Source organism: Desarmillaria tabescens (genome assembly GCF_030435595.1).
Source record: "Desarmillaria tabescens strain CCBAS 213 chromosome Unknown EV420scaffold_147, whole genome shotgun sequence".
In the NCBI taxonomy this organism is placed as follows: Eukaryota; Fungi; Basidiomycota; class Agaricomycetes; order Agaricales; family Physalacriaceae; genus Desarmillaria; species Desarmillaria tabescens.
The window spans coordinates 57,272-84,965 of NW_026848446.1; the positions used below are offsets into that span (position 1 = coordinate 57,272).

Below are 27,694 nucleotides of genomic sequence, written 5' to 3' on the forward strand. Positions count from 1 at the left end.
GTATCAATGTAATATTACCATTTAATGCTGCTCCCCATATCGTGTCGCTTTAACCCCTTGCACTTCACCTTTGTCATGGGCCACGGGATCCCGACCTCAGAACCAAACTTGGAGCATATCCACACTTACTAATACCATAAGTCTAAAGCTAGCTTACTAGGATATAAAATGAAAGATAATAGGGGTGGAGAACCTATTCAGAAACACGAAGCATACTTTCAAGTAATTGCTTATAGATAACATAATTGGCGGGAATTCATCAGGGCCTGTGCAGCTCTGACCTTCTTCACCTCTTCGATCCATAATCCAACCATGTCATCGTAATCCTCTGGCATTGCATCCTCTTCCCTTTCCACAAAAGGGGTCAGCTCAGTATATGTCTCACAAGCCGGAGTCCCCCAATGCCTCGCCAAATCCAAAAAAGCGTCCAGCGTTGGATATGTATCAATGAACTCTAAAAGAACCTCCGTTTCGAAGTTGTACATGAAATACCAGGTACCGATCCTGATGACAGTTTCGTCCGAGTTACGGTGGTACATTATGACATAGATTTCCCCAAAGATATGGTGATGGATTTCAATGTCGACACTCGCGAAAATCCGGCCATTGACGAGGGGAAATAGACGCCTGCGAGATGGGAAATATTTCCAATCGTTGCTCCATTTTGGAGGTAGTCTGTGAGAAGGGCCTTTGTACAGGTGGGGATTCGGGACAGAGAAATCCATGTCTAGTTGGGTCTACAAATGAATGTTAGAATAATACAGGAAAGATTATCATCTCCACTTACTGCCATTTTGAGGAAAACGGAGCTGGAGTGATAAGAATGAGACGAAAGGTGCAATAGAAGTTTCAGTTTGAACAATTTATAAAGGTAGACTTATAATCGATCGTCTTGAGACAGAACAAATCAATGCCTAACATAACTTGGACAAATTTCAGAACTAGAAAAGCCAATGCCATACGCACCGATATGAACAGTAATTAGATACAGTTAGAACGGTGATATCTGGCGACATGTGTAGTTGCAAGATCTCGTACGGACGATTTCACTTTGAAAGCACCGTATGCAAGCAATAATTGCAAGGTACTATAGGTGCAAGCCATCACAATGGCAGCTAACGGGTATTACATTACCAAGGTCGAAATACTAGCCTGTTCCTTGAACAAGTTCCTGGCCCACGGTTCAAAAGGCATTCTGGGTTATCCGATTAACTCTCACATACAAGACTCTACACCCATTTCGCCTCAATAGCATCATACTGCGTCTGGTTCACCGGCACAACCACACCATGCTTCATCAAAGCAGGGAAGTTACTCCTGTCCCCATTCACCCAAGTAACACCCCCATCATCGGTATACTGCGGTACATATCCCTAAACGAATGCACGTCAGACACAGCCATCTCGAGAGCGTTTGAAAGACATACATAAACTCGGGTATCAGTACCATATTCATCCAGCCAAAGGTGAATACGACCCTCAACCTCATTGTCATGGAACGCGAGCGGCCCCTCAGTCACATACGGGTTAACATATCCATCTCCGATCTTCGTCCAGGTTCCAAAGAGACCGCCATTGGAATGCTCGGCCCATACACGAAGAACTGTCTCGTTCTTGATAAACCGGATATATTCACCATCGGAGAGAGGGAGGATTGTGAGGTCAATGATGGGAGTGCCAGGTATGACGATGTAATCCATCGCTTCAGTGAATGTTCGGAAGTCGGAAGTGTAGGCGGATACGATACGGTCCTCTGTAGCTGTTCCAGTGTGCTATGTATATACATTAGGACAGGTAACGGAGGGGAGATACCAGGACGTACAGCAGTGTCGTCCGCATCATAGAATCTTGATGACCAATAAACGAGATATTTCTCTGCATCTGCATCCCAGATAGCTTCGGGAGCCCAAGCCATTCCAGCTGTCTCACCAACAACCTCCGCAAGCCAATCGCTGCTCCAATTCACGAGATCCTCGCTTTCCCACACATACAAACTCCGGCTGCCCGTTCACGTAGCGGCATCCCAGTTGGTGTTGTCGATGAGCAGATCTGTGCCAATGATCCAGAATTTGGACTTATCGGGACTGCTGACAAGGAACGGATCCCGAACACCACCTGTCCCACTGGTCGGGACGAGGATAGCATTGTCGCTGTTGAGAGTCTGGTAGGAGAGCGGGTTGTTTCCGTTACTGAGGTGTGCGAATATTGATGCCTCGCGGTCATAGAAGTGCACAAAGAAATACCCGACTAGGTCCTGTCAAGTATATGTCAGTGCCGTGAAATTGAGCTGCTGCAAACACGCACATCGCTTTGCCTAGGAGAGGGTAAAGCTCGAGCCAGGAAGACCAAATGGGAATACACCCAGAGTGCAGCGAAAGGCACTGGATTGTACATGTGACGAGGGACATGAAACTCAACCTGCCTTGGCTATCATTTTAATATCAATGACGGAGAAACCGGGCCTAGCGACGGGACGCAAAAGAATCATAGGATGTTCCACGTCATTCGCCCACGTCCTCGTGGCCCAGAGGGCTGGTGGTTCTTTCGACCTCCGACTCCCGAGTTATATCCATAGTTTATATCGACAACCTTGGCGCAACTATCCATGTGGGGCAGTGTGCGGCCAATCATCGGGGAATGAATATTTGGCAAAATGATGTGTTTTGGGGACGGGACCGATATGGTTGCAGAGCACACAAGAGCGGGTGATGCATACTGGCATGGAGAAATGGCCTTGATTTTTGGTATTATACGCCGCTACTGGGCGATATTTTACACGTCTTGGAAATGTAAGAGCTTCACTGTACATTTTAAAGCCATCAAATGCAGCGTGAACATTATAGGCCATGTGACGTATGAAAACCAAGTTGCACCTCGCTCCAAGCGATAGACCTTAGTATTTTGTTTGAAAGCCCCATCATTGTGCAATAGTAATAGAATTCCGACGTTCTTGACATAATTCTATAAACAAATCAGAAAAGTGGACGAAAGGAACACAGCTGACGCACCCAAAGACTAAAGTCCTTGAACTCGCTGCCGATTACCCAGGTGACCGGTTCTCTCCGTTTCATAGAATTGAATGATGATACCTACTATTACGCTCTGTGCGCCTGCTCCCATCTCAGAGAAGCGCAGTCGAAAGCTATATCGCTTCCTGAGAAACAACTTAAGCATTAGAGGGAAAACAAGCGGCAACCACACCTTCAAAACCTCGAGGTGCCATACCTCCATCGATATCTACTTCCGACAGCCTCCTTCTCTTCCTCATAGAGATACCATACGGTGATATTCGACTTCCTGGGCTTTACCAGTGCAACAGAAAACAGGCAAACGGCTGCAGAGACGTTAGCTGATATCCAAAAGTCGATAGTAGTCGTACATTGCAGCCGCCCTGTGCTCGTCACTCGTATGCCTTCAGATGATCATGGATCAGGGTTGATAGCTGCAGGCCTAAGTGATTTATTCCTGTGGAAAGTGCATCCTGATTCCCTACGTTCGGCCGCAATTTGTATGGTATGCATAACCCAAGGGCCTGGATACTAACCGGAGAAAAAAAAACTGATCAAGATTAACAACGCGGGGAATAATCAAACGACGCACAGACGCAGACAGCCTAGGTTCGCAGAATAATGTCGGCAATCCTCATATCCTTCCTCAGACGGAAGCTTTACCATCTCCTTGCCCCTTCCCGCCAGTGCAACTCAAGTTCAAGAACGACCCCAGGATCGCAGAGCAATCTTTAATAGAATATCTTCATGAATATGCCACGAGAACGAGATATAAGGCTGGACGTCGGTGGGGCCATCGTGGGAGAGGAGAAAATGTGATGACAACAAGTGCAAACAGATGTGTCACGTCGTTGGTGTTGCTTTGTCAACTACCATCATCAGCAGCCGGACTCTTCCTCGAAAATTATCTTGCAACCACCGATTCTTCTCATTCCAAGCGTTACGACATCGTCAAGTTGAGTCCGAGTCATTTGTGATTCGACTGTGCCTGTCCAATCGGTTCTATCTCGCAAAGAAGTAGAAGTCAGCAATTCGCAATAAAACGTTTCTGAGTCTCCTTCGCCTCTCCGTGGTCCCGCGCAGTTCTTACTCCAGAAATCGCACCGCATAATTGGGCGATGCTCCTACCAAGACACCCCAGCCTTCGAGGATGCCTGAGATTGTGTTTCTTTCTCGTCAAGGCCCTATTCGTGTTTGACATCATAACTCCTCTGCGTTTACTCCAATTTTAAGTAAAGCATGCAACTGACAATGACACGTCTCAAAAGTTGACGTCTGTCTGGATCCATATTCGACACTGATCTGTGTCACACAGAAGTTTCAGGTGTAACTCCGTATCAACTGAGACGATCGCTTACAGGTCTATCCTGTGCAAGCATCCCCTATTCAGAACAAGAGCCTCTTTCATTGCCGCTACCTCAGCAGCTACATTCTTCTGATAATGGCAGTAGGTCGAAACAATGATCTTATCTCGTATACTTCATACTCATATCCCTTCGTAGACTGCGCTAGACATGGATTTTTCTGTCGCAAACCCCCATCTGTATGAAGGCCCTTCCGACCGACTGCCTCGAAACTGGAGCAACAATTGGGAAGATTCTCCATCTCGCGAGCATCTATTTCCCCTCGTTAATAGCCGAATCTTTACGAGTCTTGACATCGAACTTCATCATCATCTCTGGTGAAATCTACATCATAATGTACCATGATAAATCGGACGAAGCTGTCATCAGGATCGGCAACCGGTATTTCATATGACTTCGAAACGGACGTGCTCCTGGGATTCATTCATATGTACCCGACGTTGCATACCTTTTCGGACCAGGCAAGGCAATGGGAGGGACCGCTTTCTCAAGCTTATACACTGACCCCTTTTGTGGAAATCGAAGAGGATGTGACGTCAGATAATTACTACGATGAGGTTGAAAGATGGGATGAAGAGATAAATAAGGCTAAAGCGGTACACTCCTTGACAAGTTCTCGCCAATTATGTTACCTATAAGTGATGCAATAGAAATCATCAGCGCTCGTGTACCAGTCAGTGAATTTCCAAATCTTCGACGCCTCCACATCCTTCAGCAGATACGTGTCGCCACATCTGAATATGATCTGCGCAGAATCGGGCTTGTACATGAGGATCTCTATCATGCCATATATGTCAAAGTAGGCTTTGAGTTCGACGTTAAGGATCATACGCCCATAGACATATGGGAACAGGAAATCATCAAAGTCAAATTTTTCCCAGTCACAGCTCCAGCCTTGTTGAGGTAGACGGGAAGCATCTTTGTTGAGATGAGGGGAGTCAAGGCTCGGTTCCGGGTATACCTGAGCATCGGTCAGTTCGTGAAAGACTGCGCTTGTACTATTTCTACGTACCGCCATATTCCTGCTACGTTAGTAGAAGGTCTTATAGGGGATGGATGGTAGCCGAGTTTTTGACAGCTCCCCGAGCCGAATGTCATCGGACTTTCTATGTGTGGTAAATTTGAACGGGGCGCCACACATAAATTTCTGTTAAAGTCAGATTCTCGGTGTGGCAGGTTCTTTGTTTGTCACTTTGTTTACTGTGACTCATGTTACTATCACGCTCTCCACGGAGTTGCTCGGCCGAACTTCCATTCAGCTCTCCAAACAGCGATTCTAAGAGAAAATGCGAGCTGGTGGCGGCATCTGCCGCCACCGAGCGAGGCTTTTTTGAGCAGCACCCTTATTACTGTTAGTTTTTGAAGTCCTGATCATAACTACTTACTAACTGATTCAATTCACCCACAATCACCAATGGCATCGGCTCTGATTCCAACTCTTAGGTTCAATCGTGTATAAGTGAGGTAGTTTTTGGACAATGGATACTTTCATGAGGAGCGAACGTAGCAGGCTTTGCCCCAGAGCGGGCCTTACAGGAGTTATTCATAGCTGGGATCAGTGGCAACGTGTATAAAGAAGCACCGGCTGGCTCTGGCCGAAATAGGGCCGGCTTATCCCTCGGTGTACAGATCGGTTGAGCCTTCAGCGCTTCAGCACTGACTCGAGGACCCTGAATTAAAAAACGCAAAACGTTCTTATTTCTATCGATATAACACTTACATGAAGATAAGATAATTGTCAAGAAGTCAGCAAGGTGTTTACCGCTTGAGTCTTTTTATCTCTCCATCCCGTCTTTCAACTTCGTCAGACTAATTATCGGGCATTACATCCGCTACCCTTTCCATAGGCAGCGCATAGGTCCAGGAAAGCAGCCCCTGCCATTGCTTCCTCAGATCCAAAGATGCATCCAACGTCGACGCAGCACCACCTGCTAGTAATGCTGACGTCCTCGACGTATTTCTAAGAGCGAAATTTTTAAAAAAATGTGTAGAAAGGAATACAGCTGACATACCCAAAGTCAGCGAATACATCGCTAATCACCGAGACGGCTGGTTCTCTTAGGTTGACGCATTGAACGGCCACGCCTACTGCCACGCTCCTCGAATACGTGGCGTTCAGCTCGCAGAGGCAGATCTAGCTCCATCTTAATGCTCAGTCCAGCGCTGCACAAAAGCCGTGGTATTTGCGAAACAACTGGAAGGAGCACATATAAGCATTGGAGAAAAAATAAGCGGTAACCATACCTTCAAAGCACTGAGGCACCGTATCTCCAGCGATATCTAGCAATGGTTATATATATGCTGATTCCCACGACATTATTCTAAGAACAAGTCAAAAAAAGGACGAAAGTAACACAGCTGACGCACCCAGTCCTCGAACTCGCCGCCGACTACCTAGGCAACCGGTTCTCGCAGTGAATGAATGGCTAGCTCCTTGAATACGAAACGTTTGGCATGTGCGTGTGAGAGCTGGTCTATTTCCATCTCAAAGAAGCACAGTCTAGCCCTGCATAGAAGTTGTGATGCTTGAGAAACAATTTAAGCATTGGAGGGAAAACAAGCGGCAGCCGTACCTTCCAAACATTGAGATTGAGGCCTGAGGCGCCGTACTCCAGCGATATCTATTTCCGACGCCCTTCTCAGAGGTATACCATATGGCGAGCATTGTTCTCCGCGATATATGCATAGACGCGGCTATCGTTTTGAAATTCGACTTCTGGGCTTCCCAGGTGCAACATAAAACAAGGAAAGGCTGCAGAGACGTTAGCTGACATCCAAAAAGGAGCGGTGTCATGCCTCCAGATGGACAAGGTTTGATAACTGCGGACCCTAAGTGTTGGTTTATTCCCATGCGGAGTGAATCCCTATAACTTTAAAGCCTTGATCCTACGTTCGGCCGCAATTTGTATAGTATGGGTGACCCCAGGGACGTGCATACTAGCCGGGAAAAAAAGCACTGATCAGAAGTGGCTGCGCAAAGGATAATCAAAATGACGCACAGATGCAGACAGCCTAGGCTCGCAGACGAATATCCGGGATTCGCATATCGTTCCTCTCAGACGGCGACCCTGAAGCATCTACCATCTCCCTGTTCCTTCAGTCCTCAGACATAAGAGCGACTCGAGATCAAGAACGACAATGGGGTGGCAAAGTAGTGTTCCGCGAAATATTTTCTTGGAAATATGTGCGATGAGAACGAGATATAAGGCTGGACGTTACCGAGGTTTGACCGAGGTCGTCGTGGCGAGGACAACAAGCAAGTGCAAACAGACGCGTCACGTCGGTGGCGTTGCTTTGTCAACTTGTCCAAAACTTGTCAGCGGCCCGACTCTCGTGGTATCGAAAATGATTGCACTCAGCGTTTCTTCCGATTCCAAGCATTATGATATCCTCGAATTGAGTCCGAGTTATCCATGTTGATTCCACTACACTCGAGTCGTTCTATCTAGCACTGAAGTCAACAATTCTCAATAAAATGTTCCTGAGTCTCCTTCGCCTCTCCGTGGTCCCGCGCAGTCCTTACTCCAGAAATCGCATCACAGAATTGGGTGTCGATGCTCCTACCATGAGCCCCGACCTTCGAATAATTTTAGCGAGGATGGTCCTGAGATTGTGTTTCTTTCTCGTTGAGGCCCTATTCGTGTTTGATATCGTCCTCTGCATGAACTTCAATTTTAAAGTCGACAGACGTCGCAAAAGGTGAGGTTTGTCTAGATCCATATTCGATACCCATCTGTGTCGTACAGAAGTTTTGAATGACAGAACCTGTGGCTTTGTATCAACTGAGAGGACTGACTGCGGGTTTGTCTTTATGAATCCTGTTCAAGCCTCTCCTATCAAGAACGGCCCTCATTCCCGTCACCATCACCCAGCTACATTTTGTTTATCATGGCAGTGAGTCAAAGTAATAATGTCGATGATACTTCATTCTCATATCCCTTTGTAGACTATTCTAAACATGGATTTTTCCGTTCCAAATCCCCATCTGTATGAAGGCCCTTCCGACCAGCTTTCTCGAAACTGGAGAAAAGCATTGGCCAGGGAACAGGCACACAGCCAGGGACCGTCGAATGGTCCACGCGGGATAAATACAAGAAACGGAAGAGCGGATCACACGGAAGGCTGAGAACTTGGAACGCGCTGACGTTCTCGTGGTATCATAGATTAAATTTGTATCATTGTCCGGTTCGAACATAAAAACGACAATTTCCATACATAAGTTGTCACCAGAAACAGGATATCTTGGAGTGAGGTTTTAAGTAAAGATTCAAGTTTAATTACCCTTCAATCAAGCCGCATAAGTGTAGCACAAGAAACCATCTTCCGTGCTCAACACGTCGGCAACCTACATTTCAGTCAGAATGATCAACAGAAGTCGCGTTATTATACAAGTGCAGCACATACCGTTGCATTAGGAAGAATGTCGAACATATACAATACGGTAGCTCCGGTGGTCTCCTGGTATATTGTTTAGTACATCTTGTGACAGAAACACAGTAGCACATACAACATAACCGGTCGCAGGTTCTTTCTCCGACTCATACCCGATGTTGTTCAAATCATTGATACGAGTCTCGTTGTCGCCCTGCCACTTCCACCAAAGCTGCAGCAGATACACGACTCGAAGATCAGTCCACAAAGAACACAGCCGGAAAGAAAGTGAACTGAACGCACATAATCCACAAATCCGTGATGCATCCAGAACATTGGATCGTTAGGTGAAGTTGCAACGTTAGCCATCTGGTAAAAGGATAAAAAGATAAGACGGCGTCATCGTATATGGAAAATCACGCACATCCCCGCCGATACCAGCATGCCCTGAGACATGGATCCCGAGATCTGTGGCTGCGACACCCATGGTACTTTTGAAATCCGCAAGTGTTTCAAGGGCAAGCAGAGCATCAACGTATGTCTGCCCGACTCTGATCGAGGCGGTCTCATCCACTTCGCGTGCAAGAAGATGTGAGATACCCGGCGTCGCGCTCAAGGGCCGTGTGAGGTTAGCAAAAGGCCCGTCAATGACGGCCCAGTCATCTTCCTCATTACCATTCCCTCCAAAGTCTAGTAACACGGGAGAGGTGGAAAATGCACCGGCGTCGACAGCTTCATTCCAGTACGGCAACTGAAATCCGGGAAGGTATTATTCGTTTGACAACTAGGGTAAAGCATAGGTAGACGTACAGCACCGGTGTATCCGCACTCGTTACGGAGGAGTGTTTCGTGGACATAGACGTAATAACGGTGGACCTGGAATACGAATTTAGACTGTAGATCCCGAACTTGAGGATGAAAATAATGTTCATACATGTAGGAACCTAGACAAGAGAGTACAAAGAGCCTAGGTAAGCGTAGTATATGACGATGAATAAAGGACTACTGACTGTCCAGTTACATGCCAGAAATCATTGCCGTCCGCTAAATCACTTTGCTGCTGATGTGTACCAACCTATCAAATAGAAATATGTGAAAACGATTATATAGTGATATTATGAAAGGAAACTGACCAAGTCATCGTAGCGCGAAACAACGTATGGAATGTCGGTTTGAGCAGGCGCGTTAAGGAGACAGAGTTCCGCCGCGAAGTATGCTGCCTTCTCATCTTCGGTCAATGCATTCCTACAAGGTGTGTTCAGAATGGTATACCATGCATCGATACTGTAAGATGAATAGTTACCATTCCACACGAATAGTTGGCTCTGTGCAGGTGGACCGTCGACTGGCGCCAGGTGCTGCCAATGCGCGAGGCAGCTGAACAGCAGCCAGGATCAAGATAGACAGTTTGGAGAAGATGACGTGCATGGTAGTTCAAAGAGATGATAACCAAGAAGCAGTCCGGAAAGGTAGACAGAACTCGACCTGTAAAAAGTTCATTTCAGTAAGATGGACTTTATATTCCACTTCGTGGAGGTTCAATCCCGACAGAGTAACGAAAGAGTCAGCAGTAAGGTATCATCAGGCACTTGACAAAATTGCCAGGAAAGCTAGCCACGAGGGTCACACAAAGTGCACGCAAAAGTGGCGCAAAACCGTAGTTTCCGCGTGTGTTGAACCTGAAAGTAGAAATCAGAGTGTTGTGATCATCAGCTCTTTACTTAACAAGGCCCCCGGATATCTACCGACGGTTTTTTTTTCTTCTAAAATTTCCGCATCTGGTACTTGATTCATAGCTGTAGTGTTTCAAGCCGAAGCAAAGGATGTGATGAGCCTGAACAACACTCTCCCTCGGCAAAAAGATCTCACAAGAGTCTTTCTCCTCCGTCTCAGTCATAAGTAATTGAAGTCAATTCGAAGGGGAAGAGAAGGGATTGCTGTTGGCTCGCTAGAACACAGGTTGAAGTCACTAAGAATCTTATCTTTATCTTATCTGCATGCCTCGGACTTCGGATCGGCGGTAATTGCTCGCCCTATTATAGTAGCCCATCAAAATGACATCTAGAAGCGGCTGAACGGCTGAAGCTTGAGCGCGCGCCTGATCCCCGACTTCTCGGGATTATTGCAAGTATATCAGCCCAATCTCACGACGCCTCAGAGAGTGACTTTTACAGCAGAATCCTCTCACATATTTATAACATTATCATTTCACTCTTGTATAGTATAATACAGTATTACACACGAACCATTAGCACAAAGAGCCGATTTAGCGAAGAAGACACGTTACTATCCGAAATGCATCTCAGTGCGAACGAAATGCGGGATACCAACGTTGCAAGTAAAAGCCTGTGCACCCCCCAAAAACTCAAAGGTGTAACCCTTTTCGCTGTGTATCACCAGGCCCTCGAACGCCTTAGGATCCATCGGCTTGTATCCAAGGATCACTTCTTTAAGCGCCTCTTCCTTCTCGTGATATCAAGTGTTAATGTCGAATTGTTCTTGTTCCGTTCCTGACATTCTATTCAGACTCGGTATAACACTACTCAAGTCGAGACTTTTCAGGTACGGGAGACACGGTATCTGGTTAAGGACGGGAACCTTAAGAATAAGGTTCAGCTTCGTTCATTGAGAATTTTTTTTTAGAAAAAACATGCGATCATATCTGCTTCTCCTCCAACATGGCTCGTAAACACAGTCAACCCGACGAGCTTCGGACATTCCGCAACCAGTAGCTCGAGATGTCCGGGAGTGGTAATAGGCCAGCTACATTCCATGGGAGCTGTCAAATGAAGGTACTTCATCGTACTCCCGTGCTTCTTCAAAAACTTCTCGTAGAATTCGTTCCCTGGCTCTCTCCCATCTCGCGTTCCTCCGCTGAGTTCGAGAACGCGATACAGATCTGGATGAACTCTAATTTCTCTAGTGCCCATAGAAAGTCCCATAGTTCCGGTGAAAGGCATGCATGTGGAGTGAGATGAGGGTCAGCCTTGATGGATCGTGCGGTGCGTTCCTTCCTCCATAAGACATGTCCAGAAACCAGTCGGAGTACCGAGATTGTCGTGAATGATGAGGCTACCGAGACAATGGAAGTGGTCCTTGATAGACGACCAGTCTTCGAGCATGTCGAAGCCATCTGTAACCAGGTTCTCGATGCTCAGATGACGGTCACCAAAACCACTTAAATATCTCCCATAGGCGCCTCACCATTCTCCAGTCTCATGGTCTTGACAGCCGGTGTAGTCTGCCAAAAGGACCGAGTTGAAACACAGGCAGCATCGTCCCATGTGCGGGTTAGCCTGACGGCGTGGACATACGGACGAAGATAGCTTTATCAAGTGCAATGAATGTCAGGAAGGAAAGAGATGATAGTGTCGTCGTCGATTGCTGTACTGCGATAATTTTGGTCTTCTGGACGTGGCGAAAATGTCGCCATTGAATGGATCGAAATATCCGAGATATCCTAGCCTGATGTGAACCATGTCGCCGATGAAACAATATACCATACAAATCGACGAGAAGACAAGATATTCCACAGCATTATTGATGAATTTACACGTCGCCCTCAGTTTCTTTCTGAAGGAGTTGCTGCTGGTCTTAAGCAAAAGGCTTTGAAATGAAACATCAACAAACAATCGCGTCGTGTTGGTGGCGCAAGCTCTGCACCGGACCGCAACGTCCCTCATCAAAAACACAGGCGAACTTTCTTTTCGGCTGCAAAGCACTTCTATTTACCCATCCGGCAGGGCCTTGATCATCCAAAATGACCTTCCTGAGTCCTCGTGCCTCCGTTAAAAGTCGGTAAGCATTATTTATTAAGTCGCTTTGCTGACAGATTAAGACGGCCTCAGTGGATATGCGGCTGATTACATCGCAGAAGGAGGGTGTGCGGTCTCGCTCATACAGATTTTTAGTCGGAAAAAAAAAATGATACACGGATGTTTCCAGATAACGCAAATGTTGTAGTGTCAAGTTGTTTATCCCGTCAGGATTCGGGTTTGCGACTGCCGAGGCACCTCCTAGCTTGTTAAGTCACAAGGATTATTTCTGTAGTGGGTGAAACGTGGTCCTGGCAATTGAATTCGAAGCTGAAGGTCCCAACGGCAGAATCTTTGAAAAAGATCGGATTACCACCTGCGAGATTTCTCGTGAGCTCAATCAATATTTTTTCATGAAATTTACCGATTGTTAGACATAGAATGGATACATGTTCTTTTATCTCCTCAGAACGACAATATATTCTTCTTGGAATCCGAAAGGTTGACGATGGTGGAAGTGACTGCTAAAGTAAGTCTTGCACCGCATCACGTCGACGAGCTTCCTGGAGAGTTGCCTGGGTCGTTCGGAATTTTTGTGCATGAGATTATCGAGAGCCACGGTGGATCCACTGGGTGGGACCATGAGACGAGCAAGGGAGGCTCGGAGGCTGCTGGAAGTTCAAATTGACTGTAGTCAGGATACTGCAAAAGATAGCGATTATCTTTGTCATTAGTATGGAGGGATAAGCCTAACTCAATAACAGATGCATGCGGGGGCTGATTTAAATCGCAATACAGCATTGTTGTTGGGAAAAGACAAATCCATCCCTGGATCGATTGTATGTTTCCCAATATTTGGATGAGGATTCGGGTCGGGGCAGAGGAATGCTGATATCAATTTTAAGGTTGAAGCACATGAACGAATAATATAGCCTACCAACATAGTAAGTTTCGCACTCTGAGAAGAAAGCCATATGCAGGTCTCGTCACGTCAAAATGCAATGTAATTTTCATAGAAGCATACAAAAACTAGTCTGACTCTGGCGAAGCACTAGTCATCTCCTGCACTACTTCGACAGCTTGTCCACGACGGAATTTGAACACCATCATCAACATCTAGGAGGGCGGAGCACCTCCATCTCCACCACTGGAGCTGTTCTCAACACCGCCATCTTCGGTAAGAGTAGCTGCCGAAGAAACCGAGTAGCTGGCTGAGATGTCGATACCCACAGATCCCCAGCTATAAATATCTTGTCAATAACGCACTGTAAACAGCAAGTAGACACTTACGCAAGAAGGCCATCAGAGATATCATCACCGAGGTAGACGTACTCGAGGACAGGATCAACGCCGTTCGTTCCCTCAACCTCTCCCGACAAAATCGAGTCGTCCTCATTTAAAGTGAGCTGCTGGGTATTGCTCGAGTACGGAGAAGTTGCTTCGACGATGGAGATCAAGCTTTGGTCGAAGAAGAGTTGGCCTAACGGAGGAGATTAAAAAATACATACTTCAAAAGAAAATCAATGAGACTTGCCAACGTGGTGATCGCTATCAGTCTTGAAGGTACCGTTGTCAAAAACGGTTCCATCGTTGTGTGCGATGATATGGATATGATTTGCTCGCGACGTGTAATGTCCTGTATCACAGAGAAGAATCTCAGTATGATATATACACATATGTTATTTTGCGAACCTGGGAAAATGGTCTCGAACTGGGCGTAACCATCAGAGTTGGTCGGCTGAATGCCACGAAGGAAAGTCTTATCCTGCATATCAAACAGGGCATCAGAAATGAAAATGATGCGCGAGCGAATTCACTTTACCAAGTTGGTCTCGTCAGTTTGATCACCATTACCACCAGCGACAACACCAGAGTAGATGCCCGTTGCGTTGCAGTGCCAAAAGTCGATGTAGACGTCGGTGACAGGCTCGCAAGTGGAGTAGTCAATAAGCTCGACGTCGACATAGGTGTATATGCCTTCTTGATCCTCAGTGATGTCCGAGCGAACGTATTCTCCATCGACGTAGTACGGGCCTTGAGTGGTCTCAGATTCGAGCGTGCAAGACCCAGTTCCATCGAAGGGATCCAAATCGGCAGTTAGACCGGTCGCGTTCGACTGATGGTCAGTGCTCAAGACGTCATCCAAGCTGAGACGCTTGTAGAGGCTGCCTACAAAAAGGTATGTCAGTTTCTTAGACTAAAGGAAAGACTCCGTCAATGTTACTTACTTGTAGGAAGACCTCTCTTGCGGCGAAGGTTATCGGCGAGCGCCCTGCGACGAGCAGCCGACTTTTCGAGGTGTCCACGACGCTTAAGAACGTCTTGGCAGGCATTGAGGGAGCGACGCGCGAAGTTCTGGAAGTCGGCGCGTCGCGTGAGCTCACTCTGGCTCAGAGGAGCATCAGTAGGGTGGGCGGTAGCGGCCGTCACAGCGAGCAGAACCGCGGACGCAAGAGTAGAGAAATTAACCATGGTTATTGAGAAATAAGCCAATGAAAGGGGATTTTTAGATAGAGATAGTCTTTCTCAAAAATTTTGAGTCTTTTTATTTCTTTCCTCTCCAGAATCCGCAGCGCCTGGAAAGAAAGAAAAGAAAAATTTTTGACGCGGTGCTGAAGGCGAATGTCCTTGGCAGATACAGGTTCGTTGTAGCGAGGAGAAATGCCGCAAGCGTGATTGGTTCCCCGCATTGCCGCAGCATCTGTATCACCGCAGCAAATGCATGTGCTGAAAGGACAATGATATTATATGAGAACGACCCGTGCATATGAGTAAGGCTAACCTTGAAAAGCAGACACTTACCAAGGCATAAAGACAATGGTGTAAGTTCGGATGGATACAGCAGCATTGCTGAGTAGCCTGTTGTTTGGCTCCTCCGTCGCCAGCTTGAAAATTCTGTGCTACAACTGAAGGATCGGCAGAAACCACCGCGGAGGTAGACGTCAATTGATCACCATCAGATTTGCAGACTCATTTGGAGCACATGGTGATTCCTAAGAAAGTGCGAGACAACGCAAATAAGTCTCCAGTCGGCAGAGAATCAGTACAACGGTCAACACACAAATACAAGGCTCCAGAAATTACCGTATGGATTATTAAAGCGAGTCCAGCGCGAATCGTGAGGTCTGATGCGGTCTCGCATGTTCATGACATTGAATCAGCCCACTTCGCAGATACTTCTTGTCCTCGAACAAAAACCCGGACTTTATCCGACGTAGTGACAATCTGCGTGATACCGTGGGTATCTGCGTGAGCCAATTAGATAGTCGACAACGGTCATTGTTTCAGAGAAAAAGATTATCCGAAAGCTCTCACCGTCCACGGACCCTATTACGCCGAATCCGCTAACAATTCCTTAAAAACTGGGACGTGGAACGGCTCCGGAAAAAATCCGCATAGGTAGGCTCAGTGATGATGATTCCGTGGCGAGGAAAATTCGAGTTGCAGGATTACAATGGTTGACTTGGCATCATACAGCCCGATGATCCGGGATGAGGCTTGAAGCTTGAAGAGGGGAGGCGAGACAATGGAGGACACAGAATAAGAGTCGACATCGGAACGCTGGTTCAAAGAAGTTCCAGTAAAGGATGTTGAATCCACAAGCATATTAAACTGGAAGTCAAGTCAGATTTAGAAATCATTAAGGCGCTCTATCATTATATCGATTTACGTATCAATGTATGGAAGACTTCCCGTGCGATGAACCATCTAGAAAGTATCACGTCTCTTCATACCAACCCTAACTCCTAACGGTTTTCTTAAGAAACCTTCTCTCACTTGCAACTACAACAAAGTCAGCGTGAATATGGGCTAAAGAAGATAAACACATACAGGTTTTTCAGGCTTCTCCAATACAAAATGGAAGCGTTTCAAGATCGATGCGATGATAATATGCAATTCAAGCGTTGCCAGATTACGCCCAACACAAGCCCTACATTCATTCAATTGATACAGGAACGAATCTGAAAAAGGTAAAACCGCGTACCGAGGTCCTACAGAGAAGGGATTGAACGTCTTCAAGATAGCCGCACTATCGCACTCGAACCATCTCTCAGGTCGGTATTCCTCCACATCATCTCCCCACACTGTCGGATCCCGGTGTATTGTATAACTAGGAACACTGACGACCGTACCAGGAGAGAAATATTTTCCCAAGATCATCATGCCGCTGTCGGGTACTACCCGGGGAAGTCCCAACGCTGACGTGGAGTGAAGTCGGAGTCCTTCATTGATACATGCATGCAAGTAGGAGAGGTTCTTCACTTGATCTGCTGTGGCGACGCCAGAATCGAGGTTCTCGTCGAGCTCCTGGTGAAGTTTCTCTTGTACCCTCGGTGTGCGCGCAAGGAAGTAGATAATGGCACTGGACGAGCTGAAAAGAATGTTTGATTAGAAAGCTGGACCAATGAAATAGAGGTTGGCATACTTCGATGTAGTATCGGATCCCGCGATGAGAAGCGTCAATGCTTCTGCAGTGAGCTCTTCTCGGCCCATGGGATTACCCTTAGACAGAGCTAATCAGTACAGCGACACGAGAAAGGAAACGTTATTCACCTGTTCGTCCTTCCCAGCCTGCAGCTTGCTCAGCAAGTCGTTCTTGTCAGTAGGTTCCGATAACCTCTTCGCAACCGCAGCGATAGCCATTCCCGCTAACGTATCGCTGTCTTGTCCTCCCTTCCTGAACAATGGAGTTCGCTTCAACAGCGGCCTCCACCATCCAGGAAAAGCTCCCATCGGCATAGTGTATTCCCCTCGGGCGTTTAAGATCTTTACGGCTGGTACTTCCTTCATAGCATACTTCGCCCCCGCTTGACCGTAAGATGCCATAACGGCTAGCGGATCTTCAGGCACTAGAGCTAAATCTCTGGCTGCCCTGATCATTCCAAATGGTGCTCCAAATGCTAGATCGCCTATGATATCAAACGCGAGATAGTTGGCCCCTACGAAGGAAACCGTAAGCAGAGCTTCTGGTCAATAAGGACTTTCCACCTACATGGTAAACAGTCCAACCAAAGGCGCCCGTCATGACCAGTCCAACCTTCTCCTTCGTCCCCAGACATGCCTTTCAGAGCATTATCATACAATCTGTCCCACTGCCCCAGCAGCTGACGGAGATAGCGGTGTACATGAGGCTCGAACTCCAGTACACTCTTCTGTGAAAAGACATGAGAGACAATCTTGCGTTTCCGAGTGTGATTGACGCGGTCACGGATGTTGAACAGGCCTCGTGTTATAGACACAAAGGCATCGTAGAACGACGATTTCAGCGCCCCATTTCCGTGACCATAGACAACAGACAAGGCGTCTGCTCGAGCCACGGAAATGTGGTTCGGGGCTATTCGGACGAAGGAGCCTAAAATGATATTATTAATGCACAGGAAAAAACGAGAAACAAGCGATGATGAACTGACCGTATCTCATATGCAAATCATGGATAATTTCTGAACGGTGACCTTTGTAAGACACACAGCCTAGCCACGCATCGGAAAACTTGGCGACCAGAGGACCAGGATACGAGCGCAGACCATGGGAGTCAACGAGGTAAGGGACCAGGTGAACGAGGAGGGCTATTGTCAGACCACTGGAAACAATCAACGTGAGGTTTGTGTAAAGCGATTCTAGGATAAGAGACAGCATTGTGTTGGGGACGAAATGATCCACCGAGGTCTCTTTTATACCGCCACAACTCAAACCGATGGAATACTGTAGCCAATTACCCACCCTGAGTGTGGAAGTCATATTGCTGTTGTAATCTCCTCTTCGAAGCATCGTGGTGACGTGTCCGACGCGAACGAGTACATCGGACGCGCCTATGAATACTAGCTTATGACGTTGCAATGCGAAAACGTCATAAGTAATGATTCCGCCGCTAACGTTGCCATTGACCGGTGAAGCTCGGTGTTGTTGTGTTCAAATGACAGCCCTTGCAAGGCCGAAAGATTATGTCAGTTTCAACATACAAGGGATCATCTGACGTTCAGCCTAACAACTGACATAGTCAACGGAAGTGGCATCGATGCGCAGGTGATCACACCAGTTCTCGTGGGGCTTCTACACCGATAGCACGCGAGTTGATCGCACCATGACTTCTCGGACCCAACATTGAACACTACCGTGCCGATGCCTAGAGCGGTGGAGAACTCGGACCGACGTAATCTCTTCTGATGGAGTTGGGCCGGATAAAGTTACTCAGGGAAAAACGGCACTTGTCAATCAGGTCTTGAGTCTCTTTTGCTTGCAAGTAGGTACTACCAAAAACGTTGGATGGTCAACAGAAGGGCATCCAATCTGCGTCAAAATATACCCACAATAGAAGGATGACCTGACCGAAGCCGAAGCTCCTTGTTTAGATGCACGAGCACCTGGAGACTGACAGGGCTATTCTGCTTGCTGAAACCGTGTCATGCGCAAGTGTTCGCGTAAACGTAACATATAAGGCGCGAAAGCTTCCGCAGGTACAGACATGGGGTACATCACACTAGGCCTTGTTTTGTGGCACTACTTCAGTGCCATTCATGAAGATGACGGCTCAAGATGCTAAGAAGCGGACGGAAATATCTGACGTAAGCTAAAGATAAGCGTTATAACGACGTAGATGATGCATACAGAGAAAAATGCGAATCAAAAGTCCTTGACGAGGTCAACTCTCGCGCGTATGTATTATCTGACTTGAAATCTACGTCCCCAGTTTAGGTCATAAGACGTCGTTCTGGAACCTCGAGGCACGGGTCTGATCGGGAATCCAGTGAAAATCTGAGTAAAATACTCCAGCTATGACAAGATCCGGTCTGCATACCTTGAGAATTCAGTCCACAGAGAAAGGGAAGGCTCCATCCGATGAGGGATGTAGTTCGTGAAGCTTTGATGCAGTGGACAAGATCCATCTTATGTGGTACATCATCATGCTTGAGAATCGCAACAGGCCTCATACCCAGGCTATATAGCTAGTGAAAAAGTCATTATAGGTGGCGCTATGGCAATGAAAGAACGTACCATATATAACGCGCCCGTCCACGCATATACTATATGCTGTAGATTCGCTTTGTCGCCAACGCGGAACCTTCATAAGCGCCTATAGGGTGTGAATACTTAGCGAGCGTCACTTCAACCTACGACGTGGTTAGTGCTGAGCAGGACGAGGGATTAGAAGTTACCGATGACATGCTCTGCTTGCACGTTCTCAGGAGCTGCCCATGCCGCAACTAACAGAACCCACGAAGTCCTGTTTAGGCAGAAATCTGGATGTTCCGCCCGCCCGCCCCAAAGTCCCCTGCTCAAACAATAGTCTCACCTTGCCGGGCCTTCAGTTGATGATGAAAGAATGTGTCAAAGGTGACGTGGGTTTGAACTGAGCAGAAACATTAACACCTACGAAAGAGAGGTCAATGGTAAACCATACCTTTCTCCCACAGCAAATCTGATCGAGCATTCTCCGATGTCGATCTGGCAACGTCGCTGTCCATGGAGCTATACGATCCTTATCTTGGAGCTTACAGGCTGCGAATGCCACAGAAAGCGAGCGAACTGCAGGCTAATTAGCAAGCAGCCATGCACCATTCATTGATATATCGTACCATTTGGTGTTCTCCAACTTGATCTGAACGGACGCCCTCAACGATTATACGCTCCCGTGCTATCTGATTTTTTTGCAGACATTGGCTCTCCATCGGGATTTATCATGGACACCCGCCGTTCGCCGGCGACACAGACCCAGATTCGTCCGAAAAAGTGCCCAGGTCAGCGCGTAATGAGCTTTCACAAAACTACTGAAAGTCATCTCGAGGAACGTCTTGTTTTTGGCGCTAGTTCACTAGGATAAAACCTATATCAGCTACAGTAATAGAACAATGAGAAATGGGATGTCTTACCTGTCAAGGTCTCCCAACTAAAGGCGCATTAGCCCAGGAGGGATGTCCCCGCGATATGAGCTGCAGCTACGTTAGCCCGAGAACAAAGAGAACACGCGGTCTGCCACACTGTTCGTGTGGTGCTCTTTTCTTTGAGCCACGAATGCATTGAGTCTCGTATAGCAGCCAGAAAATCCTTCAGGACAAGGTAGTCTCTCTAAAATCCGAGCCGCGCCTTCTTGGACCCAACATCTACGAGACAACAAGCATCCTTGGCATCGTTGAAGTCCATCGTATCCCTTTTCCTTGGAATTTCTCGCTAATAGGTCAAAAAAAGTAAGCTTTGGATGAAAAATCAAAGGATATGCCTGTGCACCTAGTCATCCTGCCGTGCTACAGAACCCGGGCCTCCTGCGTTACTGGGCTACGCGTCTCCATCATTCCAGGCGATCCCCGGCATTTCACTGTTTAACGTGCACCTATCATTGGAAGCGCCATCCAGGAGCCCATGGGACCATCGAACCTGCCCTACCATGAATTACACTAGGGAACCTGTCAGGATTAGGATATCATGACAAAGAAAGAAGCGCATCAGTACGGCCCTGTCCTAACCCTGTCCAAGGAGGAAAAAAAGATAATTCCATCGTCTGGCATAGGAAACTGTACTGAAAGGGAGACTGGAAAACTGCAGAAGAGGGAAAGGGTAAGAAGTTTTAAGCAATTAAACCTTTCGAGCTTCCGGTTGCAGTGACGTTGTCAATGTCGAGTCGTGGTCGTCGTTGTGGTAAAGCAGACGGAAAATGCCGTTGGTGGCCTTGATATGCAACATGAGCAACAAACGCGTCGCGTCGGTGGCTTGCCCGTAGCATCATTGATTCTCATTACTATCGACGTCCTTCCCATCAAGTTGCTGTTAGAATATGGATTGCTATTTTTAGAAGAGCGAGCTTGCATGAATATTCTCGCTCGTTCTCCCATATTCCCCGGGACGCTTACTCATTTTATTAGTGATACATTACTCATTTATTCTAGTACTACTATTCTGGTAGTAAAAGCTGTGTAGTTATAGGGCATCGTTAGCGCGATTGCCGTGAAACATTAGTTCCTTTGTGCTTACCTGTGAACCGCGAGTTCTTACAGTTGCTCAATCTCACGAACAGTTTCGTAAGACCGCTCAAGAATTTTGAACTTGTCGATTATTCTCTGCGCCATTACAGCTACAAACGAAGACAATGAGCCAGAGAACGAGATAAGTAGCCTTTTATTACAGGAAGACTTAGAGAGATTAAAAGCAAACTAAAATACGGAGCACTCTTTCTAGAATGTCAATGTCGATGTGACGATGTGTCCAGCTTGTCCATCTTTTCTTGAATGTACAAGCAAGCTAGTCGAACTGATTTAGCGACGGGGACATTATCGTGAAACGACTCATATAACTCACCATCTGCTAACGCCTGGAGTATCCCTTTGCCTGCGTACTCACTGCTCGGTGGAAAGTATTTGAGCGGTACAGAGGAGTATAGAGTATGCCATAGGACCGAAATGTCAACAGGTTCGGGGAAACTTGGATCGGTGGTGACGACAATCCCATTGCCATGATCGTCCCACATCTTATAAGGCTCCTTGGCTGTAATCAACGTCAGGATGAGATGCGCATAGTGTACAATAAAAACCTACCGAGAACCATACTCATCTTGAAAATCGACTGAAACGTTCTGTGGTGGCGAGATTTCACGAGGGGAATGGAGTATTCCTGCATGTACCATCCCCGAGTCTGATTTTCAAATTCTGGGCGATACGCGAGTTGCATTAACTGACGTTTGTTGATGAGAAATTCCAGGGTACAAGATTCGGAAGAAACTTCTTGGGAAGACATAGTTGGTGAGAGCGTAGGCGAGACAGAGAGCAGAGCTCCCACTTTTATATGTCCTAGTGTGGCAAATATCATTTTTGTTTAGCCGGGCCTGTAGCGAGACAACCAAGTAATGTCATACGTTAGCTGTAAAAGGTATATTTACTTTGCTTCAAGTTCAGCTCTAAGGTGTGTCAATTACCTTTTCTAGGGATCAATGAACTATAAACTCGAAGCACTCGGAACATATATCTTACATATATTGACTAGTCTATTTCATCCCAAAATTTGAGCATAGTTAGGGCGATGTCAGCTCATAATTAACGTGAAGTCAAAAAATAAGCCCTAGAAAACCGCACACAGAAATTTCGGAAGAACATACCACAGATTCCGCGGTATTTACAGTAATGGGTGCGTTCTGCTTTCCAAACGGCAAAGTTGCCACTCAACAATGATTTAAGTTTAAGTTTTGTACACGAAATGTCCATGCATTGTCATGGATTCAATCATTGTTCAAGGACGTCTATTCGTCACGCATCATGACTAGTGGTAGCTTATCCACTCTTGTGCCGACAATTGCAGAATACGTAAGGGTGCTCTTGATCTGAACATATAAAAGACCGGCCTGCAGCGCTCAGAAACACCATCCGATCCACCATGCAACCCTCCAAGCCTAACCAAGTTAAATCAACTCAGCCTTTCGAATCGCCCTCTGTCTCTCTCATCCCGAAGGGACTCCATGGCGAGACACCCATCTCCGTACGGCCTTGTCGCTGCGGCCTCAACTACCCAAACGGTTGCGAGTGGCATGTCTTCCACCCCGAAGGTCAGGTACTCGCGATCCACCACAAGAACTCTCCCGATGAGTTTGCCAAGGTCCAAGACTCTCCTCCTGCTAACACCCCTTCCAACACCACACCAATCTCGTTAACCGAGGCCCAGCTCAACTCTTTCGGGTTTGGCTACCACAAGGATGCTACATTCACCCTCAAACAAAACTTCTCGAAGAAAAGGGACTTGGGCCCGTGGGCACGGGTACAAGGCGAAAGCATACGATGTCTGGGTTGCGATGTCGACGTAGTTCCGGGAGATTGGATTGAGCATCGGGGAACCTGTCGTGGCATCGAAACGAAAGTCGTTGATGTCATAGCAGACGCTTGGGAAAAGGAGGCGAAGGACGGGGCCTTCGCTTCCCGTGCCCCTGGAATTTTCTCTCTGCTCGTCTAATTGAATAGGGGTTTCGTTTTGGGATATCTCTTTTGCTGCCTGTACTATCAATAAAAACGGCAATATATTTCAATATTAGAGGAATTATAATTAGCGACAAAACGTTGACTCACCACGTTATCGAGAGCGCCTGGCTTAAAGTTAAGTTGGTGAGCAACCGGAAACGGTAAATGCCTCCGCCCGGGACCAACCGCCATTGGAACCACGATCTCATGGCGCCAAAATTTTGGACCAAAAAATCGAATTGTGTACTTCAACTAACTAATCAATCCAGTAACATAAACATCGGGTCGTAATTTTCAAGCGTAACTTGAAGCCTTCTTTGGTCTATTCCTCAGTCCAGCTTGCATGTTCGAATCCACACCATAAATCAGACGCAATTTCTGAGGAATTTACCTACTGTTTTTGCTAGCGAGATGCATTCATTACCTGCCACCGGTCCCCGGGCCGGAAAACATCGGAAAAATGAACGATCGTCAAACATGGATCCATCTTCTTACCAACAACCAGCCTACACGAGGCATCGCCAACACCCCACCTCCCCTAACACTCTCATTCCTATTCCATTCTATTTTCAGCATCTTACGGCTAGTAGCTATCTCGATGACTGCCACTACATCATCCGCCCTGGCCTATTCATTCTTTATCCTTTGCACAAAAAATATCCCGCTTACTGTCTTCATCCTCGTCACTCTATTTCTCCTCACGAGCTTTGTTGTATACAAGACTACGACGTTGTTTGCGCATTAGGCGAGTCCGCTCTCAGTGGACATCGAAGAGGGAACTGATTCTGGACATCGAATCGAAGGTATGTCGCCGCCTATATTCTGGAAGCCACGCCTAATGGTACACTCTGCTAGCGGCCAGATGGAGACCACACTTCAACCGGAAAGATTGAATCACTACCTCTCATCTCGCACTTGAGGCCAAAAGCAGGCGACAGAATCCGATCCTTACATCGACGACTCATAACTTCCTGCGGCTGTTCTGCTCCCATTTATCTTCCTATAGATATCAAGCGATATTCTACCAAAGACTCCGAGCTCTCTGCAGTGCATGGCACTGAGAACAACTGTCATGAACCATGTCCACCGACCTTCGCCGAACGTCCGTCAAGTCTGCTCTTATACGGTTCGAAGCCTGGCTTGGACTCTGTAGGGAGATACGAAGGAGGATATGTCGAAGGAGTCCTCCAAACAGCATTAATACGGTGTATGCTGCGCCGGCCGGGAAGCAGCATGTCGTTTCTTCCATTCTAGCTAGACGCTTGTAAACCCAAAGTTCTTGTCCTCGTTCCATCACTTCTTTGGGATTAGATACATCATTACAACAAAAATTTTGAGCAGTTATGTATGCACTAGAATATCAATGCACACACTTCTTAAAGTCAATAAAATAAACAGCTTTACAACGATAAACTAGACTCGACCTTATCCATAAGACAAATGAATTCATGATATTTGTCGTTATACACGTCGTCCCTATCTTCGAGCGATTCCACCTCTTTATATGACATTCACGTTGCAACCCTGCCAAGAATTCCTTAGAGTTCGCAAAGTGGTCAGTGTATTTCACAACCCACCTCCGTATCAAAATCCCTTGAACAGATAAGTCTCGCCGCATCTGAGTATGATCCCCCCAGTATCGGGCTTGAACATGAGATCTCTATCGTTCCATAGATGTCATAGTAGGCTTCAAGATGGGCATTAAGCCATGTGGTAGAAGTTAGATGTATTCGAAGAGTAACACCTCGTTTACTTATTTCCCATCAGGCACACTATCGATAGTTCGCGGTGCTGCGTAGGAGTAACTAAGTAGTCTATTTGACGTTTCATTTACCCACCTGGTTACTACAGTGAACTCTACTTGACCTGAACATAACCAGCCTATTACAGAAAAATCCAATCGATCGCCACGACATATTTGCAAAGAGACTCTAGCTGTCCCATATCAATCTAAACAGCTTTATTCAGCAAAGGGCAATAAAAGCGATGCGCAAGCAGCTTACCGAGTTCAGAAATAGAAACGATCCCTCGCGCGACCAATGGAGCCATCTTTGTCTCTACCACCGTCTTGTACTGCTGTATGTTTTCTCCCTGGCCATAACTAAGCCTAAAGACGATAGATACATCTATAATGTTGCTCATGTCGGAACCAGACAGGATCCTCGCCAAATCAGACCAAACGTTGTGGGTCCCGGAGGGTCGCAGTTCGTAGTTGGAAAGATATACGTCGAGAGCGATATTCTCGATGGACGTGGACTTTGCTTCCTTCAAGTTTTCCACCCACCACTTCATTGTCTGAGGATCAGAAGTATCTCCTTCTTCCGCTAGCGACACATTGATAGAGCGCAATCGCGAGATATTCAAAATCGGGTGGGTAGCCGCCACCGAGCCTGGTAAAGTGTCAGTTCTGGTTTGACGACGGGACACGTTCTACTCACCGCTCCTGTGATGTGCCGCATTCAGATGTTCTAGGGACGGAAGTGGTAAATCTAAGATTTGTTTGAGAAGCGACAGTAGTCTGATGTTCGATAATGATTGAGAGAGATTGCAGATTGTTGACCGAGAAGGGATACGTCTGAGTTTCGATGATGGACTCGAGAATGGGATCGCAGAATCCTTCCAGACTCAGCTTGACCAACCACCCTCCCGACGCTGGAGGGGACATATTAGTGATAAACGGGCTCGATTCCCCTATGATCCCTTCGAATGACAGATCAAATTCTGTAGACCCGCTGAATACAGTGTACAGGGCATCAACGTCCTTAAGGAGGTTCGTGTCAAGGACAACTGAGCGAAAGGAGTGTTGTGACAACGCCTCCTTCGAAGACTCACTCACTTCGCTCCAGTGATACTTGTTTATTTTCAACCTTTCGAGCTGACATACGGGAATGAGTCCCATCACAGCTGGGAAAGAAGGATCCTCGAGGATGCGTTCCCTACGACCGCCGTAGAGTGTGCAGAGATCGAGATTCTTGACGTAGGTGATGACATGTGGGGAGGTGATACACAAGGCGTGGAATTCTGGCACTTGTCAATGGTGCTGAGATCTATGGTTTCGAATAGGTGGACGCGGGTGCGAGGCAGGAAGGCGTGAGAGACTAAGGAGCAAGACCGCAGAGTCGGGATATCGTCCCTGGCCTCATCGATGATCCTGTCAACCAGCTCTTGGGGAAGAGAGGGCATTGCGATATTGGAAACTCCTGACTGCGCAGTGATCAGGACAGGACTCCGGAGGGAAATTTGCACAAAGGATAGCAGAGAGATGCTCACAGAGAAATCAAAGCAGCTGTGAGCGGCGGTGGGGTAGACTTTTGGTGGGCCGAGATGCTTCGTTCAACGTAGGTGAAAGAGGATGACAAGTCTGGCGCAGAGCCCCTAGTGCACACTTTAGGTCCGTGCGTTCTCGATCAGTCACGGGTATTCCAATTCAGATTCCACGGAAGCGGCTCTCCGCCATTCAATTATAGTTGTAGGACAAGATGACATCTGCAATACGATAGCTCATGAATAATCTCGCAGCTCACCCAATCACCCACTTCTTAAACGCGTCCATTCTGCTTTCTGCGTTAACAAAGGACGCTCATAGTCATCTATGATTTTCCTTTCCTCCTCGAAGAAAGTAACTTCTTTCGGTCGAATGAGCTGGACATAGATCGTTAACGAAACTTATCAGATTATAGAACGGAAAAACGAAAAACGCACCCGAGTACGATGTAGGGCCTTCCAAGACGATGAATAATATAGGAAGAACACCGATGATAGTATAAGAAAAGAAGAACGTGGTCGTGTCCCAATTTCCTGGCATGAAGACCGAATAACCCAGTATGAACGGCATTATGAGGGTGAACCCGAAGGCGTAGTAGCTGCGAACATGATCAGCCTTGACGAGGGAAAGACTACTGAGAATATACCCGCAGAATGGTTGAAGGATACTACGGAATGGTAGGCTGCTTCGGGATATTCCCTGAGCCTCCAAGGCCTGAAAAAAGTCAGCATCACTTCGAACCAGAAAGTGTAACAAAAAAGCACATAGTAAATCTCAGATATGTAAATGTCACGATAGCATAATTGATAACTTGCGTGGCCGCCGTGAGGCTGACGAACCTATCATGAAGTTCAGACTACGTCCAGCTAAACAATCAAGTCAGATAACTCACCATTCAAGCACCTTAGAGGTATCATTTGATACCTGCAGGAATGCCAAACAGAGATTAGTATGGTTACTCCAACGCAGTATATCGGACACCGTTCCGCGTGCATCTTGTC

At 46.9% G+C, this 27,694-nt stretch overlaps 12 protein-coding genes across 12 annotated transcripts; 2 read left to right on the top strand and 10 right to left on the bottom strand.

Moving 5' to 3' along the window:
- Nucleotides 1-230: 230 nt before the first annotated feature.
- EV420DRAFT_1653115 (uncharacterized protein) lies at nucleotides 231-793 on the bottom strand (the record flags this gene model as incomplete). Its single annotated transcript, XM_060478709.1, has 2 exons — nucleotides 231-737; nucleotides 788-793. The coding sequence occupies 2 exons, from the start codon at nucleotides 791-793 to the stop codon at nucleotides 231-233; spliced, it is 513 nt and encodes a 170-aa protein (XP_060322018.1).
- Nucleotides 794-1,229: 436 nt separating this feature from the next.
- Nucleotides 1,230-2,393, bottom strand: EV420DRAFT_1653116 (putative arabinosidase; the record flags this gene model as incomplete). Its single annotated transcript, XM_060478710.1, has 5 exons — nucleotides 1,230-1,373; nucleotides 1,427-1,771; nucleotides 1,822-1,951; nucleotides 2,012-2,253; nucleotides 2,304-2,393. 5 exons carry the CDS (start codon nucleotides 2,391-2,393, stop codon nucleotides 1,230-1,232), a joined length of 951 nt encoding a protein of 316 aa, XP_060322019.1.
- Nucleotides 2,394-4,999: 2,606 nt separating this feature from the next.
- On the bottom strand, nucleotides 5,000-5,389 carry EV420DRAFT_1653117 (uncharacterized protein; the record flags this gene model as incomplete). The annotated part of the gene is made up of 2 exons (XM_060478711.1): nucleotides 5,000-5,332; nucleotides 5,384-5,389. 2 exons carry the CDS (start codon nucleotides 5,387-5,389, stop codon nucleotides 5,000-5,002), a joined length of 339 nt encoding a protein of 112 aa, XP_060322020.1.
- A 2,457-nt stretch (nucleotides 5,390-7,846) lies between these two features.
- Nucleotides 7,847-8,497, top strand: EV420DRAFT_1487954 (uncharacterized protein; the record flags this gene model as incomplete). Its single annotated transcript, XM_060470584.1, has 3 exons — nucleotides 7,847-8,070; nucleotides 8,199-8,265; nucleotides 8,318-8,497. The coding sequence occupies 3 exons, from the start codon at nucleotides 7,847-7,849 to the stop codon at nucleotides 8,495-8,497; spliced, it is 471 nt and encodes a 156-aa protein (XP_060322021.1).
- A 121-nt stretch (nucleotides 8,498-8,618) lies between these two features.
- On the bottom strand, nucleotides 8,619-10,170 carry EV420DRAFT_1676573 (uncharacterized protein; the record flags this gene model as incomplete). The annotated part of the gene is made up of 10 exons (XM_060479156.1): nucleotides 8,619-8,716; nucleotides 8,776-8,829; nucleotides 8,879-8,974; nucleotides 9,046-9,111; nucleotides 9,167-9,493; nucleotides 9,553-9,618; nucleotides 9,677-9,686; nucleotides 9,753-9,817; nucleotides 9,876-9,987; nucleotides 10,046-10,170. 10 exons carry the CDS (start codon nucleotides 10,168-10,170, stop codon nucleotides 8,660-8,662), a joined length of 978 nt encoding a protein of 325 aa, XP_060322022.1. The 3' UTR covers nucleotides 8,619-8,659.
- A 3,373-nt stretch (nucleotides 10,171-13,543) lies between these two features.
- Nucleotides 13,544-14,969, bottom strand: EV420DRAFT_1632038 (aromatic compound dioxygenase; the record flags this gene model as incomplete). The annotated part of the gene is made up of 6 exons (XM_060476172.1): nucleotides 13,544-13,737; nucleotides 13,788-13,977; nucleotides 14,032-14,133; nucleotides 14,190-14,262; nucleotides 14,320-14,666; nucleotides 14,726-14,969. 6 exons carry the CDS (start codon nucleotides 14,967-14,969, stop codon nucleotides 13,614-13,616), a joined length of 1,080 nt encoding a protein of 359 aa, XP_060322023.1. The 3' UTR covers nucleotides 13,544-13,613.
- Nucleotides 14,970-15,011: 42 nt separating this feature from the next.
- Nucleotides 15,012-15,727, bottom strand: EV420DRAFT_1592883 (uncharacterized protein). The gene is made up of 2 exons (XM_060474944.1): nucleotides 15,300-15,727; nucleotides 15,012-15,224 (listed from the first exon to the last, which is right to left on the bottom strand). The coding sequence occupies exons 1-2, from the start codon at nucleotides 15,343-15,345 to the stop codon at nucleotides 15,043-15,045; spliced, it is 228 nt and encodes a 75-aa protein (XP_060322024.1). The 5' UTR covers nucleotides 15,346-15,727; the 3' UTR covers nucleotides 15,012-15,042.
- Nucleotides 15,728-16,108: 381 nt separating this feature from the next.
- On the bottom strand, nucleotides 16,109-18,146 carry EV420DRAFT_1343447 (cytochrome P450 monooxygenase). Its single transcript, XM_060468950.1, has 7 exons — nucleotides 17,909-18,146; nucleotides 17,491-17,850; nucleotides 17,052-17,437; nucleotides 16,924-17,000; nucleotides 16,483-16,869; nucleotides 16,329-16,428; nucleotides 16,109-16,280 (listed from the first exon to the last, which is right to left on the bottom strand). The coding sequence occupies exons 1-7, from the start codon at nucleotides 18,132-18,134 to the stop codon at nucleotides 16,206-16,208; spliced, it is 1,611 nt and encodes a 536-aa protein (XP_060322025.1). The 5' UTR covers nucleotides 18,135-18,146; the 3' UTR covers nucleotides 16,109-16,205.
- Nucleotides 18,147-21,669: 3,523 nt separating this feature from the next.
- EV420DRAFT_1653121 (uncharacterized protein) lies at nucleotides 21,670-22,220 on the bottom strand (the record flags this gene model as incomplete). The annotated part of the gene is made up of 3 exons (XM_060478712.1): nucleotides 21,670-21,728; nucleotides 21,786-21,971; nucleotides 22,022-22,220. 3 exons carry the CDS (start codon nucleotides 22,218-22,220, stop codon nucleotides 21,670-21,672), a joined length of 444 nt encoding a protein of 147 aa, XP_060322026.1.
- A 1,716-nt stretch (nucleotides 22,221-23,936) lies between these two features.
- EV420DRAFT_1592888 (uncharacterized protein) lies at nucleotides 23,937-24,748 on the top strand. Its single transcript, XM_060474945.1, has 3 exons — nucleotides 23,937-24,140; nucleotides 24,190-24,231; nucleotides 24,284-24,748. The coding sequence occupies exons 1-3, from the start codon at nucleotides 24,027-24,029 to the stop codon at nucleotides 24,680-24,682; spliced, it is 555 nt and encodes a 184-aa protein (XP_060322027.1). The 5' UTR covers nucleotides 23,937-24,026; the 3' UTR covers nucleotides 24,683-24,748.
- A 530-nt stretch (nucleotides 24,749-25,278) lies between these two features.
- EV420DRAFT_1592889 (uncharacterized protein) lies at nucleotides 25,279-26,770 on the bottom strand. The gene is made up of 5 exons (XM_060474946.1): nucleotides 26,699-26,770; nucleotides 26,435-26,632; nucleotides 25,867-26,399; nucleotides 25,432-25,818; nucleotides 25,279-25,378 (listed from the first exon to the last, which is right to left on the bottom strand). The coding sequence occupies exons 2-4, from the start codon at nucleotides 26,609-26,611 to the stop codon at nucleotides 25,731-25,733; spliced, it is 798 nt and encodes a 265-aa protein (XP_060322028.1). The 5' UTR covers nucleotides 26,612-26,632; nucleotides 26,699-26,770; the 3' UTR covers nucleotides 25,279-25,378; nucleotides 25,432-25,730.
- A 78-nt stretch (nucleotides 26,771-26,848) lies between these two features.
- Nucleotides 26,849-27,694, bottom strand: EV420DRAFT_298932 (uncharacterized protein). Its single transcript, XM_060481583.1, has 5 exons — nucleotides 27,586-27,694; nucleotides 27,458-27,532; nucleotides 27,340-27,407; nucleotides 27,131-27,291; nucleotides 26,849-27,070 (listed from the first exon to the last, which is right to left on the bottom strand). The coding sequence occupies exons 1-5, from the start codon at nucleotides 27,586-27,588 to the stop codon at nucleotides 27,015-27,017; spliced, it is 363 nt and encodes a 120-aa protein (XP_060322029.1). The 5' UTR covers nucleotides 27,589-27,694; the 3' UTR covers nucleotides 26,849-27,014.

What these genes read in the sequence shown, in the direction of transcription:
- EV420DRAFT_1592883 (XM_060474944.1), bottom strand. Translation starts at nt 15,345, where the DNA reads ATGCTGCTGTATCCATCCGAACTTACACCATTGTCTTTATGCCTTG. An exon ending in ACCATTGTCTTTATGCCTTG is followed by an intron (nt 15,225 to 15,299) that starts GTAAGTGTCTGC and finishes TTGTCCTTTCAG; the next exon opens with CACATGCATTTGCTGCGGTG.
- EV420DRAFT_1343447 (XM_060468950.1), bottom strand. Translation starts at nt 18,134, where the DNA reads ATGCTGTCTCTTATCCTAGAATCGCTTTACACAAACCTCACGTTGATT. An exon ending in TGATTTGCATATGAGATACG is followed by an intron (nt 17,851 to 17,908) that starts GTCAGTTCATCA and finishes ATATCATTTTAG; the next exon opens with GCTCCTTCGTCCGAATAGCC. An exon ending in AGGCTGGGAAGGACGAACAG is followed by an intron (nt 17,001 to 17,051) that starts GTGAATAACGTT and finishes GCTCTGTCTAAG; the next exon opens with GGTAATCCCATGGGCCGAGA.
- EV420DRAFT_1592888 (XM_060474945.1), top strand. Translation starts at nt 24,027, where the DNA reads ATGACTGCCACTACATCATCCGCCCTGGCCTATTCATTCTTTATCCTT. An exon ending in TTCTCCTCACGAGCTTTGTT is followed by an intron (nt 24,141 to 24,189) that starts GTATACAAGACT and finishes GTCCGCTCTCAG; the next exon opens with TGGACATCGAAGAGGGAACT. An exon ending in TTCTGGACATCGAATCGAAG is followed by an intron (nt 24,232 to 24,283) that starts GTATGTCGCCGC and finishes ACACTCTGCTAG; the next exon opens with CGGCCAGATGGAGACCACAC.
- EV420DRAFT_1592889 (XM_060474946.1), bottom strand. Translation starts at nt 26,611, where the DNA reads ATGCCCTCTCTTCCCCAAGAGCTGGTTGACAGGATCATCGATGAGGCC. An exon ending in GCCAGAATTCCACGCCTTGT is followed by an intron (nt 26,400 to 26,434) that starts GTATCACCTCCC and finishes ACCTACGTCAAG; the next exon opens with AATCTCGATCTCTGCACACT. An exon ending in TGCGGCACATCACAGGAGCG is followed by an intron (nt 25,819 to 25,866) that starts GTGAGTAGAACG and finishes ACACTTTACCAG; the next exon opens with GCTCGGTGGCGGCTACCCAC.
- EV420DRAFT_298932 (XM_060481583.1), bottom strand. An exon ending in ATCCTTCAACCATTCTGCGG is followed by an intron (nt 27,292 to 27,339) that starts GTATATTCTCAG and finishes TCATGTTCGCAG; the next exon opens with CTACTACGCCTTCGGGTTCA. An exon ending in AGGCCCTACATCGTACTCGG is followed by an intron (nt 27,071 to 27,130) that starts GTGCGTTTTTCG and finishes ATCTATGTCCAG; the next exon opens with CTCATTCGACCGAAAGAAGT.